This window comes from Electrona antarctica (assembly GCF_951216825.1).
Source record: "Electrona antarctica genome assembly, chromosome: 19".
NCBI classification, from domain to species: domain Eukaryota; kingdom Metazoa; phylum Chordata; class Actinopteri; order Myctophiformes; family Myctophidae; genus Electrona; species Electrona antarctica.
In genome coordinates this window covers 23,892,809-23,908,671 of record NC_136800.1, presented here as the reverse complement: position 1 = coordinate 23,908,671, position 15,863 = coordinate 23,892,809, and the positions used below count along the sequence as shown (strand labels likewise).

At 41.8% G+C, this 15,863-nt stretch overlaps 1 protein-coding gene across 1 annotated transcript; it reads left to right on the top strand.

The window, feature by feature from the left end:
• The first annotated feature begins 2,879 nt into the window (after positions 1-2,879).
• LOC306912343 (uncharacterized protein) lies at positions 2,880-14,953 on the top strand. The gene is made up of 4 exons (XM_079488496.1): positions 2,880-3,090; positions 8,081-8,230; positions 12,680-12,859; positions 13,796-14,953. Exons 2-4 carry the CDS (start codon positions 8,096-8,098, stop codon positions 13,955-13,957), a joined length of 477 nt encoding a protein of 158 aa, XP_079344622.1. The 5' UTR covers positions 2,880-3,090; positions 8,081-8,095; the 3' UTR covers positions 13,958-14,953.
• The last annotated feature ends 910 nt before the right edge of the window (positions 14,954-15,863 follow it).

Sequence of the window (15,863 nt, the reverse complement as noted above, 5' to 3'; positions counted from 1 at the left end):
CATTGTTGATTTTCCAAGCTGGCATGGAATGGAATCAAGCCTGGGTTTATCTAGCATCAGTATTATAATGACTCATATAATTTGTATATCAGCACCCCCACCACATCAGGACATTGTGGTACTGTAGCTAAAACTGCTTCAGAAGCCAGAAAGAACATGCACTGGTTATATCAGAGAGGTGATTTATGCTCAACCTATTAGAAATACGTTTGAGGGACATAAACAATATATTAAATATTAAAACCGTTTTAAAATGCATGTTGTAGTTACTTTAAGTGTCTTTTTAGTTGGTGCATGTGTGAGTGCTGTGACGTTTGTGTTTCAGATTTGTGTTGCAATAGAGCAGTCCCGCCCCCTCGGGAGACCCGGAAAATAATTCCACGTTAATTTTCCTCATAGACTTTTCAAAAAGTATTTATTTAAAGACATTTACGCCGTGGACAAAGCCAACTCGAGTTGTGACAAATCATGACAATAAACACAATGTTTTGGGCCGATCAAATAATTAGAAAGAAGAAAAAAAGGCATGATACAACCCTTTTTGTTTTGTTTTTCTTCTTACAAATTATTTAATCGGCCCAAAACATTGTGTTTATTGTCATGATTTGTCACAACTCGAGTTGGCTTTGTCTGCGGCGTAAACGTAAATAAATACTTTTTGAAAAGTCTGAGGAAAATGAACAGGGAATTCTTTTCCGGGTCTCTCGTCGTCATGAAAGGGGGCGGGACTGCGACAATCTATTGCGTCGCAGTCCCACCCCCTTTCATGACGACGCCAGGCCCAGGAAATTATTCCCAATGCATTTGTCCCATAGACATTTCAAAAAGTATTTATTTAAAGACCCTTTAAGCGGGTACAAAGCCAACTCAAGTCGTGACAAATCATGACAATAAACACAATATTTTGGACCAAACAAATAATTACAAAGTAGAAAAACAAGAAAAAAAGTGTTGTAAAAGTGCTGTTTTCTTCTTCTTTCTAATTATTTGTTCGGCCGAAAATTGTGTTTGTTTGTGTTTTCTCAAAACTCGAGTTGGCTTTGTACGACACTTAAAAGGTCTTTAAATAAAGACTTTTTGAAATGTCTATGAGGAAAATGAACGGGGCGGTAGGGGGTGGGACTGCGACGCTCTATTGACCTGTACTTTCGTTGAACTGTAGGCCTATAGCTACCCATTCTACAAACTGTCAATAACATTTTCAATCAATCAATCAATGAAATTGATGCGTGTGCGTGTGTGTGTGCGTGTTAGGGCGGGTCATACTCTTTTTTTCTTTTTGAAAATCAAAATGCTTGGGTGTCTATTTTGTGTGTTTTTTGATGGAGAATTCAATTATGGCATTCTTTTTTGGATAGGACAACTCTAACCTACATCAATTTGCATTTTAAATCAGTAATTGTACCCGTTCTACCTCATTTATAAGATTTAAAATCCAAAGGAAATTATAACATGTGGGGTGTCTAAATTATGTGTTTTTGATGGAGACGAAGTCAAAGTCAATTCAAATTAACATATTTATTAACAATTCAAGTGCATGTATATCACTGGATACAATTATGATGATCAATAATCACTTCCTGAACAAGTCCTGACTCAGCCTTAGACATCAGCCTCCTGCTGGTCTCCTGAGCCCTGATCCCTCCATCCCTCATTTCCTGAGGGAAGTATGTAGCAGAAGCCTCAGTAACCATGTTGACAACCCTCTCAATGCGAGTGTGGCAAGGCCAGTTGGGCACCTTCATGGGGGTGACAATGAAGGCCTTAATCTCTGAGGTGTTTAGTGTGCAGGTGAGAACGGAGGTGGCTCTGACACACCTTCTGACCAGCTAATCAATCCACCAATGCTGGAAGCATCATAATTGATCTCAGGTGTACTTCTGGTTCTTACAGAGGAGTCTCCCAGCTGAGTGTCTGGGTCTCCTTCTCCGCTGATGGCCAGGATTCTCTCCACCCCCTCGATCATCTCATTCTGATCCGAGCACAGCAGTGTTTGGAGGATGGCTTCACTGTGAGCACACCAAGCAGATCTTCTAACAGTTGGCATCACAATGAACAATCCTTACATTGAACCAACATGGATAATACACTCCAATCCAATGATGTATTCCACAATGCACTTCAGGTTTGACAGATTATTCCCTCTCAGCCCATGCATGCTTTGACACCCAGAGCCTGAGAAGTATGTTTGCTGTGGTGAGCCAGCAGCTGTGGCCTTGCAGGAACCACTCTGTCCCTGACCGCAACTGCAAAAAAAAAAGTATGACCCGCCCTGCGTGTGTGCGCGCGCACACACACACACACACACACACACACACACACACACACACACACACACACACACACACACACACACACACACACACACACACACACACACACACACACACACACAGTGCACACATACTGTGCACAGTATACACACACTGTGTATAATGTATGTACACACTGTGTATAATGTATGTAGACTATATGCATTTATAAATTAATTAGCATTCATTCATTCATTCATTCATTCATTCATTCAAACCCAATAAAGGCTATGGCTTGTTTCCATTGTGGTCCTTCATAATTCATATTCAACTGTCATGCAGTTTGGCAATGCTAAACATTTATATTCCGTGACAGTTACACACCTCCTCCAACAGGCGGCGAAAGGCAACAGCGCCAGTCCAGGAGAATGCATTGTGCATGCTTGAACTGAAGCATGTTGACCCGGAAGAGTAAGTGCGTGTTGGTCTGGGTATGGGTGTTGTTACAATAGTGTAAAAAAGTCAAGAGCGTGCAAAATGTCTCATAAAGGAGGTAAAATGTGTCAAATAGAGTCGATAAATGTACGGCTGTCGATAAATGAACACCTGACGTTGGTGGGAGAGGAGATACTGTGTGTTTTGGAAAAACAGAGTGGTGTTGATGTCTGTTGTGTGCAGCTTAATGTCAGAGTGTTTGTGTTGGAGCGACTCAGTGCAGTTGAAGACTTCATGTTCAACCTCTTCCAGAGAGAGATGGAGATTCTAGAAAATCTGCTGGAGAGACAAAACAAACAGCTGGACGTGATCCTACAGCCACACATCAAATTACACAGAGCAGGTTGGTTCATTGATTGATTGATTAAAGAAGAAAAAAATTACAATTTGCAACAAAGGTGATCAAAAACCTGTGTATATAATTATTTATCTTCCCCTCTGGAAGAAAGTAGGCCTACAGGACAATACAAAGCAAACAAACAGGCTGAAAACCCGTTTCCTTCCAAGAGCTGTAACTGTTTACCCTCCGCTGACACTGACTGAATAATACCTCTAGGTGTCAGTGTTGGACCTCTCAATGTTGCTCATTGCAGCTTTGCTACTACCTAGCCTTGATACCCAGGCTTTCATTTCGTCTGCGGCTACTACCTATCCAACATCATACTGTTTAGCTCACTTTGTCTCCTTTGAATGCTTGCCTTTGTTTAGATTTTCTTTTCTTTGATATACTTGTATGTTTGTATACTTGATCTTTTACGTTGCACACTGCTTAAGACACTATTAAAACACCATCAAACAGGGACAGGTCCCCCTAGATTTCAAACTGGCCAAAGTAACCCCCCTGCACAAGAAAGGGAGTAAATTAGACCCCGGCAACTACCGCCCTATTTCTATTCTAAGCTCCATCTCGAAAGTGATGGAAAAAATAGTCTATGAACAGGTTGAAAAGTATCTTGCCACTAATAAATTATTGTACGAGTTCCAATCTGGCTTCAGAACATCCCACTCCACTGACACATGCCTTCTCTATTTGAGCGACCACATCAAACAAGAGGTGGACGCTGGCAAATACTGCGGCATGGTCATGCTGGACCTTCAAAAGGCTTTTGACACAGTGAACCACTCCATACTGGTTAACAAGCTAAAAGCAATTGGTTTCGATAGCACATCAGTGAGCTGGATGCAATCCTACCTGGAGGGGAGAGCACAGATGGTGGAAGTGAACGGAACACTGTCCCCCCCCCTCCCAGTGAGCTGTGGCGTTCCACAAGGAAGCATACTAGGGCCTCTACTGTTCCTAATATATGTTAACGACATGACTTCAGCTTGTGACTGCAACTTGTTCCTGTTCGCAGATGACTCGGCACTGCTGGTCTCGGACAGGGACAAACTGCAGGTTGAAAATGCCCTCAGCTCTGAACTCGGTAGAATCTGCACCTGGCTCGCTGATAACAAACTATCTTTACACCTGGGAAAAACTGAATCCATTCTCTTTGGATCTAATAGTAATCTCAGCAAGGCAAATGGCTTCTTGGTTAGAGTGGGTGACAATGTTATCACACGTAAAGATGAAATTACCTACCTAGGTTCCATCCTGGAGGCTAATCTTTCCGGTGATAAAATGGCCACCAACGTAATCAAAAAAGTCAACCAAAGAACAAGATTCCTTTACAGGATCTCCTCACTGGTCGACAAAAACACCTTGAAGACCTTAACAGGAGCCAGGGGCGGCGCTGGGGGGGGGGGCTTGCGGGGGCTATAGCACCTCCAAAAATCCCATAGCACCCCTGTAGCACCCCCAAGAAATTCTTCATTTTTCCCCCACTGTCAGTGAATAAAATTATTTTCTCTGAAATGATTTGGTGGTCATATAATATTATTTTCAATGGCCTATCGGCTATCTGTTAACATCGATTAGTAAAAAATTACGTACATAACGTACGTTATTTACGTAACGTTACGCGAGCGGCGTGCATCACCTGACATGCTTTGAACCAACCAGGTGTAGTTGTACTAGTTGGTGGAACTTGGCGGGCCGTTTTGTTTTTGCTCAGCAGCACATTCACAGAACAAGACAGACATACAGTGAGACAGATCATAACGAGATACAAAATGGATAAGTTTGTGGTCAGGCAGCCTCGAGTCGTGCAGCACGATAGCAATGCGAATCCTGTTCTTGATATGGAGGCGGAGGACGAGAATTCAGTCTGAACATGACGGAGAGGGAGAGCCCGATACACCGGGAGAGGATGTTATTATTCAGGACGACAAAAGCGCTATAGATAGACCCGATTATCAATGCCTTTGCCGGCAATCACAACAACAGACGCATCGTTCTTATGTGAAGTTGGTGAGTGACTGTTTTATTTTATTACCATATACGCCGTTTGAGTGGGCACTGGGAGGGAAGACTGGGCACTGCACTCCATCATGACAAGTGTGTCATGATGGCCAGGAAGGCACTGTGGCATTATTCCAATAGTCAGCTTTATTTGTGTGCAGGGCTGCAGGCCGCTGCTCTAGTAGGGTGGATTTATTTCATTAAGTGTGTGTGTGTGTGTGTGTGTGTGTGTGTGTGTGTGTGTGTGTGTGTGTGTGTGTGTGTGTGTGTGTGTGTGTGTGTGTGTGTGTGTGTGTGTGTGTGTGTGTGTGTGTGTGTGTGTGTGTGTGTGTGTGCGTGCGTGATTTTGTGTTGGTTACATGGTTTACTGATAATCCATAATGCTCAAGATTGTTGGATAGGCATGGGCTAATATCCCCCAATACTGCCACGATCTGGCGGAGTCAGGGAAGGTTAATGGACTGCAGCCTTAGAGCAATAGGTGTATGATGAACTTAATGTATTGCAATTTGCTTTTGAAAACAGTAGCCTGCACATTAATAACTGCATTATTGCAAGTTGCTTGTTTGCTGGTGTGAAATTGCTCCCCAAAGGCTGTTTTTTGGGGAGGAAACGTGCAAAAAAACCCACCCAGAGGCGTGTTTTTGGGGGCTAAACCCGAAAAAAAATCGTCCCGCTATGCGGGACATAGCACCTCCATTATTAGTCAAGCTCCCTTATAGCTCCCCCAGTAAAATTGGTCTGGAGCCGCCACTGACAGGAGCCCTTGTACAAGGCTTCTTTGTCTATGCATGCACCTCCTGGTACCACAGCACCTCAAAGGCCCTTAAAACTAGGCTCCAGACCTCCCAAAACAAACTGGTCAGGCTCCTACTTGGCCTCACCCCCCGAACCCACCTCACCCCTGCCCACTTTGACAGACTGGCATGGCTTAGGGTCGGCGACAGAGTGTACAGCATCTTGCAATGGGTCTGGTCCACAAGATTCGATACTCCACCAAGATACCCATGTACCTGTGTAGATACTTCCTTAATGTTAACGAAGTCCACACCCACAACACCAGAGGGAGTGCAACGAATCATGTTCAACCCAGATTCGGCACAAACAAGGGACTAAATTCTTTTCGCTCCTATGCCACCAAAATGTGGAACGCCCTACCAACAGTCATTAAGACATGCGAATCCCTTGACTCCTTCAAAACCGCTCTCAAAGGGCACCTACGGATGGCTGCAATTCGAAACTGGCCCCCGTAAAATCTGAATCCCCCCCACCGCCCCCCCTTTTTTCCCCTCACTGTATATGTTTCTTTTCCCTTTACCTCCATTATGATGAATTCCTGTACTGTTCTTTGTCTATATAGAAGTGTCTATTTGTACGTCTCTAAATGTTTTGATGAATTGAACATGGTGGACCCTGTTGTAAACAAGTGTAATGCTTAATTGGGTCGTCCACTCACAGTTAACAGCCTTTGTATTGAGTTTGTGCTTGAAATGTACTGTAATTCTGCAAACTGTTAATACAATTTTCAATCAATCAATCAATGGTGATCGTGACAAAGAAACAATTAAGCCCCAGTTATTTTACCAGCTACACACACACACACACACACACACACACACACACACACACACACACACACACACACACACACACACACACACACACACACACACACACACACACACACAGAGAGAGAGAGACCCTAGGAGCACAATGAGAGTCATTGTCAGTGAAATCTCGTATTAACCCATTATAAGATAAGACCTGAGGCCGATTGTACAAAATGACTCCTATAAAATCAGTGTTTTTTTTGTGCCATGGACCCCCAAATTGATATGTATTTGGCCGCAGACCCCCCATCTGGAATTGTGTTGAGCCAGGGACCACTCAGAAAAATTCCAAACACTTTCAAGATTTTGAAACATGTTGACTGTAATCCTGGGGGCTAGACTCCTTCTGCCAACCTGGGGAGAGCAACGGACTGACCTCATGCTTCCTTCAATGCATGAGGAGTCCAAACCGCCTCTTTTCACCTGACACCCAGCTGCGTGGGGTTTCCTCATGCTATATGCAGGGCCCACCTGCAGTTCTTTGACCAGTAGGCTCGACGGCTTCAACTGCTTGCTGCCGATATGTTTATTTAGCTTTTGTTGTTTTAATTTCCCCCTTTTGTGCCAGGAAAACAAAATACATCTTCAATACAAGAAATAAATGTTCATATTCTACAGCTTGGTAGGCTGCAGATAACCAACACAGCCAACGCAAAGTGTATACTTCAATAACAGATCAATATCAGTCAGTCAGTTTGACACTGATTGAATAATACCTCTAGGTGTCAGTGTTGGACCTCTCAATGTTGCTCATTGCAGCATTGCACGTGCCACTCCATATGCTACTACCTATCCAACATCATACTGTTTAGCTCACTTTGTCTCCTTTGAATGCTTGCCTTTGTTTAGATTTTCTTTTCTTTTATATACTTGTATGTTTTCATTTATTGATCTTTTACGTTGCACACTGCTTAAGATACTATTATCGTATTATCGTGATCGTGACAAAGAAACAATTAAGCCCAAAATGACATACTTATATTTTACCAGCCACAGACACACACACACACACACACACACACACACACACACACACACACACACACACACACACACACACACACACACACACACACACACATGCACTAGTGTGTTGTTGCTGGCTGCAATGCTATCCCATTGGCTGAGAGGTCGGTTAGAGGCAAAAAGGGTCTGCTTGCCTAGTGACGAGGCAGCCAATCAGGACGATAGGTAGTCAATACAACAGCCAATGAGAAAGATAGGTCGAGTGGGCGTGAAAGCCAAGCAGAGAGAAAATAGACCAGCTGTGCTTACACAGCAGCTGGTAAAAAACAAAACAAAACAAAAAAAACAGAACAAAAGCTCCTCATGTTTTAGTGCTGATGCTACCTCTTCTCTCCTCCTCCTGTGTCTGTGTAAAGACGTTTCCCCTGAACATGATGAGAGGCGTTCCAGTGAATCCAGTCTGGTCCAGGAGGAACCACACCCTCCACAGATTAAAGAGGAACAGGAAGAGGCTGATGTGTCGACAATACTACACAGGAAGACCAGGTGTGATGATGCTCTCTCAGGTAAAAACATACTACTACTTCATTAGTACTAATCCAACAAGACTATAAGCAATCACACTGCACTGATGGGTCGCCTCTTAGGGATGTAATGATGCATCGCGAGACAGACAGTTCATTAACTTTACAAATACAGTGCGCTTTCCCTAGGATGAAGTCCTTACAGAGGCACTCAATTGTGCGCTACAAAAGAAAAAGCCCTCAAAATAAGAAGTCAGTTCTCGTTTAGAACACAGAAAACACTGTATGAACAGTGATGATTATGTCACAGATGTTTCTGTGCACATTCCAATCAAATAATTACATTTGTCGAAATATTAAGCTTAATTTATACTTCCTTGCTTCCTTGACAAAACTAACAAATCTACATGTTATCTACACACCTCGCATTGCTGATGCGATGATGACTTGCAAATCTGTTGATTTTGGGAGGCAATCAAGGTTCCATTTCTTCTTTTAGGTTCTTAGTCCATGAGCCAGAGCTCCAAAATTGGTGGGAAAAACTAGACGTATATTAAATTGTTTATAGGATCAATACAAGTAAATTAATACATGATAACCCTTCCACAGTAGTAGCTTTTTCATATTTTTGATTATTTTGCATATTTTCCTACATAATGCCTCATTTGCATATTTAAAAATCACACCCGTGTGAACTGAGTGGTGCAAGGTCTTATATAGCCTGATCAGCTGTGGTCTGACGTAATGTCAGTGACCATAGTAACCATGCTCATTGTTTTGGGTCCCACGTACAGGTACACACACGTACAGGTACACACATACAAAGACAAAGCTGGTTGTTGGAGTGGTTTGCACCACTCAAAAAAATTAAAATTTGTAATGCAATAAATCATTGTCTTTGTGTAAGTACTCAAGCACTGCAGCATACATAAATACAATACAATACAATACAATACAATACAATACAATACAATACAATACAATACAATACTCAGAGGGGTCAGCCACAATTTTCTTAGCCTGCCCTATGGTGTCCTGCTCAAAGATGACCTGGGGGGTGATGGGAGGTGTAGACATATTTTATTTAACCTTTATTTAACCAGTAAAATCACATTGATTTTACTGGTGCGCACTGGCCAAGAGAAGAGGCAAATAAATGCTACACAGCTCTGCCAGTAACAACAAATACAGGACATGACAAAGACAAACATATGACATCACAACAAACAGGTTTTAGCTGTACAGATTGTGGCAAAGGCTTTAATTGTAAGGGAACTCTAAAGAGACACATGAGGATTCATACCGGGGAAAAACCCTTTAGTTGCAAAGTTTGTGAAAAGAGCTTCAATCGAAATGTTACTCTTAAGGTCCACATGAGGATTCATACAGGGGAAAACCCCTTTACTTGCCCAGTTTGTGAAAGAACCTTCAAACATAATTATACTTTGAAGACACACATGAGAACTCATACTGGGGAGAAACCCTTTACTTGTACAGTTTGTGAAAGAACCTTCAATCATAAGGTTACTTTGAAGAGGCATATGAGGACTCATACAGGTGAGAAATGCTTTCATGATAATGCATATCTTAATAAAAGACATACAGCATGGTATTTGAACAATAACTGTTTTTCTTCCATTAGCTTTTTTCCCCCTTTTTCTCCTCGGATAAGATGTAAACAACAGGGAGGAGGACGTGGGTCTCCTCTATCAGCCGGTGAAGAAAAATTGCGTTCTTTAGTTATCCACAGTTGAATATGTCTTGTTTTCACCAAAAACGCAATCTGGGAAAATAAATCAGAGATAGATGACTTTATTAAAAAATGTGGATGGACTGGAGTTTGTTTGGATCACATGATTTACGGTTGTATTCTTCTCAAGGAAGCTTTGAGAAGGAAAAGCAATGGTCACGTGACTGGGCTGCGCCATGACACTTTCATGGACACTTTCATGGGAGCCAACTCACACCGGAAGTTCAATGAATACATGGCAGTCAATGGAGATGGCTGGACCAGCTCATAACAAATTATATGACAATTGAGACCTTTGTCATATAATCGGTTCAGGAATATAAAATAAGTCATATCACAGGTTGTTTTCTAATCACTTGCTTTTCGATGTGCACAGTATATAATTTCTTTGAGGATCTAAACAGCAGCAGGTACCGTTTCTGGCTCGGAGGTATCGCAAGATTTGACTGACAGACAGGAAACGGTGGGAAGTCTCGCGATACTTTGTACGTTCAGAAAGGTGCTTTGTGCTCTTTAGATACCATACCTCTATAAAATGACACAGTGTACACATCGAAAAGTAACAGAGCAGACAATAATGTGTTACATATCTTATGTTGTTTTCCAGAAGCGATTACTTTACAAAAGGTCTAGTCATTCAGAAATAGTGTTTGTTCATGAGCTCGTCACTGAGCTCTCATTGACTCCAGTGCATTCTGCCGAACTTCCGGGTGTCGTTTGGCTCCTATGAAAGCCTCCATGAAAGTGTCAGTCACATGACAATTTCCTTTCCTTCTCAAAGCTTCCTTGATTCTTCTCAGGAAGTCATAGCATCATTCACAGGTTGGTGAAGAGCGCCCTCTAGCGTAATCACTGAACAGGAAATTATGTAATTTTTTTATTCGGGCATTTCATTAATTAATGTGGGTCAAAAAATACGGTAATGACTGCACTCGTTGATACTCCATGAGTCATTGAGCTCGAGTCCGAGTCGAGTCTGGAGTCTTTGAGGGGCGAGTGGCGACTTGAGTAGGAGTCTTTAACTTGAGTCGCCATCTCTGTAAATTTGAGATATTAGTGCTGCCTGATTTGTGTAGTTAGTCACAGGTTGGTGAAGAGCGCCCTCTAGCGTAATCACTGAACAGGAAATTATGTAATTTTATGTCAATGTGTTAAGTTTTAACCATAGTTGATTAATATTGTTAATCGCAATTATTTTTGCCACAATAATCGTGACGTGTTATTTTCGTATTGTCCCATCCCTCCTTCCAAGGTAACACTAAATCTGATGTGTGCATGAACAAATTATGCGTTGCACCAGTCTCCCAGCACTCCCAGCACTCCTGACACTTCATTCAGGAGTGGCGGATTCTTGAGCCGCAATGGTTCTGCATGCTCCACCTGGGCAACAGTGATGCTGCAGGCTCCACTTGCAGCTTGAATGGCCCTCCTAAAGGCCTCACCGTGGATATTGTATCTAAATGTAATGCCTCAACTCCTACAATTCCAAATGCTTGTCAGGGTGGGGGTCCCCAGTTAAAATATGATAAATTGCCATGGTACTGCTAGTTGAATTGGGTGATTAGAACATAACAGGTGGTGGCAACAGCAAGATGGTGAGCACTGTATGATCTCATGGATGTGTGCTGGCCCGACTGTATTTTTAAATGTATCCATGCCCATTTTATGGCCACATAAAGACACATTTTCCGTGGCTGTGTGTACTAGGCCCTAAACATGGATTGTGTGCAGTATTGTATTACTTAACCGTCTTTCCGCCAGCAATAAATCACGCATTGCCAAGGTTTTATCGCGTGTAACACTTATTTTGAAGAGCCAAATATCCGTAACCGCATGTTACAATGACAAAATACTGTGTGTAGTGTATTGACCGGTTGTTGTTCTCTCGCTCGGTGCAGAAAAAACCCGACCGAGAGTATCGCAGCGCCTGCTGTCGGCCGTTAAAAAACCTTGTTTTCACCAGAAACGACATTCATTGCGCCGATTTGGAGATACAGGCATTTGAACGCGGACCATTGAATGCAAGTGAATGCGAGTGAATGCAAGTGAATCTTCAAAATAGCCGCTGTCACTGTCCCACTTGGACTGTTTAATATAAACCCCTGGATAACGTTTCTGGCAGTTTCTGGCAATTTAACACCGTTTTCTACAGTTCTGGCGGGCTGTGTGTTAATTTAAAGATCACAGAAACCTTCTCTCTTTGTGTCGGCCACGGTTGGTGCTGAGAAAAGTGCTCTTTATCTCTTGCACAATCAAATGTAGGATTCATACTTATGCCATTCCATAGCATCATTTTAATATGCTCATGTACTGTAATGGTTTAGATACAATGCCAGAATTGTCTCAGAGAACGGACAAATTCAGCTAAATGAGAAATGTGAGATATGGTGCAAGTGAGGTGTGTGTGTGTGTGTGTCCTGTGCCCTGTGCCCAGCCTGTGTTTACAGCAAGGGGCAGGGCATTACCTGATTTATGCTTCATTGCACGACGGTGTCCCATGGCAAACGCAGCCCACCTGCAAGCCCACAATGTGTTGCATCTGCGATGCATTGAGGTCTTGTCAAGCTTGGCTTGAAGCTGCAGTGTAATGCTACAGGCGCCCAGAGTCTATTTGAACCTTACTTTTAAAAAAATGTGCCAAAATGTCATAAGTTTTACCCAAATCTCCAAATTGTGTGCTTTTGTCTGTCAATTACAATAATATAATATTTGAATTTCCTTTTCATTGATGTGTCTGCCAGAGGTGGACGCTCCTGAAAAGAACCCCTTCGGTCCTGCGCCCGACACCTCTTCCACCCAGTCAGACCCCGGAGATGACAGCTCTGTTGCCGGAGACAAAAAGCAGCAACAGCCCCACTGTGATGGAGATGCCATTAGGAAGACCCACACCACTGCTACACTGCAGGAAGTGTACACTGAAGGTGACTTTGTTAAGCACTTGAGCTCTAGCATCCCTATTCTGAGGGTGACATTGAACGGTCGCTCCCAAACCCAAATAAGGACAATAAAGAGTTTTAAAAGTTGTGTCATGAATGAAGTTCTCATTTTCAAAGTCCTTTTTTTGTTAGGCTTTTACAATTTTGGCATTTAGCAGACACTCTTAATCCAGAGTGAATTACAATAAACAAGGCATTGATTTAAGTTTTGACTTAAATTTATTGGCTTAGAGGACATAATATGTCTTAGACATGTCTGAAGCAACAGAAACATGAGTAAAATATAAAGCGGAAGTGGAGCCTCCTCCCCACTTCTGTTTCGTCTTTACAGTCGCGCAACTTTATCCTAATATAAACAGAAATCACCTACGCACATATATCTTGTTGCTTAGCAGAAATGTTAATAAAAAATTAAATGAAAATATATTTTAAAATATTTTTCGAAAACGGAAATGGCAGCTTCCTTACTTGGATTTCGGGAGGTGTAGTTCCATACTATATATACCATTCGGAGATTGTGGAATAGTTGTCTGGCTACGTGAGACTACTGAACATTGGCTGCTATCAGAATATAGAGGTATTTAACACTTATTTTAACAAAATAAAATCACTTACCCTACCTTAAACCACTAATTTTCAACATTAAACTGTCATTAATATACCTTAGAGTTGTAATCTAAAATGTGCCTTTTTTATTATGTTTTACCAATTTGGAACGTAAACAGGGAAACACTAAGAATGATCAGAGTCAATAACATGCTTACAATACCATACAATGACATTCAATTTATTTGATGAATGTGGATAGATTTGAGCTTGTATTTACAGCAGAGAGTTACTTCAACTATAACAGCTACAAAAGAGATGGAAAAGTAAAGTTCAAATCTTAAAAAAGGTTCTCTCATGTAATCTTTTATCTAGACTTCCTGCACCTTCCTTTGTGTAAAGAGGAGGTTTCCCTTGAAGAGAAGAGGAGTTCCAGTCACGTCCAGGATGAACCAGAGCCTCCACAGATTAAAGATGAACGGGAGGAGGTACTTCAAAGACCAGACGAGGGTGATGGGTCAACATCGACATTACTAGCAGTGAAAAGTGAAGATGATGATGAAAACAGAGACACAGAGCCTGTAGCCAGCACCTCAACTGAACACATGAAATCACAAGCTGGTGTAGAGGTCTGTGGAGCATCTGATGACCAGCTCCTCTCTTCGCACTGTTCTGAATCTGACACTGAAATAGTAGATGGTAATGTGTGGGAAACCAGGGAAGGTCTGTCTGCTTTAGACACACAAAATGTGGAAGGACAAAGATGGTCTTTCAGCAATGAGCTGTCCCAGGACTTTACGTCATCAAAACAAACTGATGCCATAGGGAGAAACACAGTGATGAATCACTTTGGTTGTACAGTCTGTAGCAAAAGCTTTAATCGTAAGGGAAATCTGAAGACACATATGAGGATTCACATGGGAGAAACCCCTTTTTCTTGTACAGTTTGTGGTAAAGGCTTTTGTCAAAATGCTAACCTTGTGAAACACATGAGGAGTCATACAGGGGAAAAACCCTTTACGTGTACAATATGTAGTAAAGGCTTTGGTCATAATGCAAATATGAAGACACACATGAAGACACATACAGGGGAAAAGCCCTTTAGTTGTACAGTTTGTGAACAAAGATTCACTCAAAATGATAGTCTGAAGACGCACATGAGGACTCATACAGGGGAAAAACCCTATAGTTGTACATCTTGTGAGCAAAGATTCAGTCGTAATGATCATCTAAAGATGCACATGAGGATACATACAGGGGAAACCCCCTTTACTTGTACAGTTTGTAGCAAGGGTTTTGGTCAAATGAGTGATCTGAAAAGACATATGAGGCATCACACAGGGGAAAAGCCATTTACTTGTACAGTTTGTGGCAAAGGCTGTAGTCAAATGAGTGACTTAAAAAAACATGCAAGGACTCATACAGGGGAAAAGCCCTTCACTTGTTCATTTTGTGAAAAAGGCTTTAGTCAAGTAGGTGATCTAAAATCACACATAAGAATTCACACAGGGGAAAAACCCTTTACTTGTACAGTTTGTGGTAAAAGCTATAGTAAAATGAATAATCTAAAACAACACATGAGGACTCATACCGATGAAAAATGATTAAATAAATACACGTTAGTTGTATAATCTATAGTAAAGGCTTAATTCAAATGGGTAAAACAGTGGTGACATAGTGCAGGTGCACAAAATCACCGCTAATCACCTCACATCACACCCAGATTGGAACTGTGTAATAGAGTCGGTTAGCAATCAACAATGTGACTAGCAATTACATCTCAAAATATACATATATACAAAGCAAAAAAAAATTGGGATTGTTTAAACAAAGCTGTAGGTCGCTGAGGGCATCAGGCTTTTTTGCCGTTCATAAATCAGTTACAGACATTAGAATAAAACATCATTCATTTCTACCGTCAATAGCAACCACCCAATACATCATGTGCGTGGCACCTGGGAAACGGCTATGCCCAGATATCCCTATTGCGGGATTAAATTAATTTGATTTGTAGTATTTAGAATGAATAATCCAATTAGACAAAATGTAAGGAAGTGACCAGGCATAGTACCTTTTTGGGCCACGGGTGTCACCAATATCCCAATGCCATTCACATAAACCGAGACATGTTACATTCCTCATTCATGCCCAAAGGAAAAAGAGTTTTCAAACAGTATATCCAATAGCATTCCCTTTGTAAAAGTATTTTTTCATGGTTGCTACCTCTGCGGTTGAGCCATATCTTCTCAATGCCTATACATTTTAAGTCTTCAACTTTGTGGCCAAGTTCACAGAAGTGGTGTGCCATCACTGCCATGGGTGACATGGGTGAAAGATCTTATTCAATAGTCTTTGTCTGTGTGTGTCATCTTTGTATATACTAGTCACATTGTTGATTGCTAACAGAGACTTTATTACACAGTTCCGAGGTGATTAGCAGTGA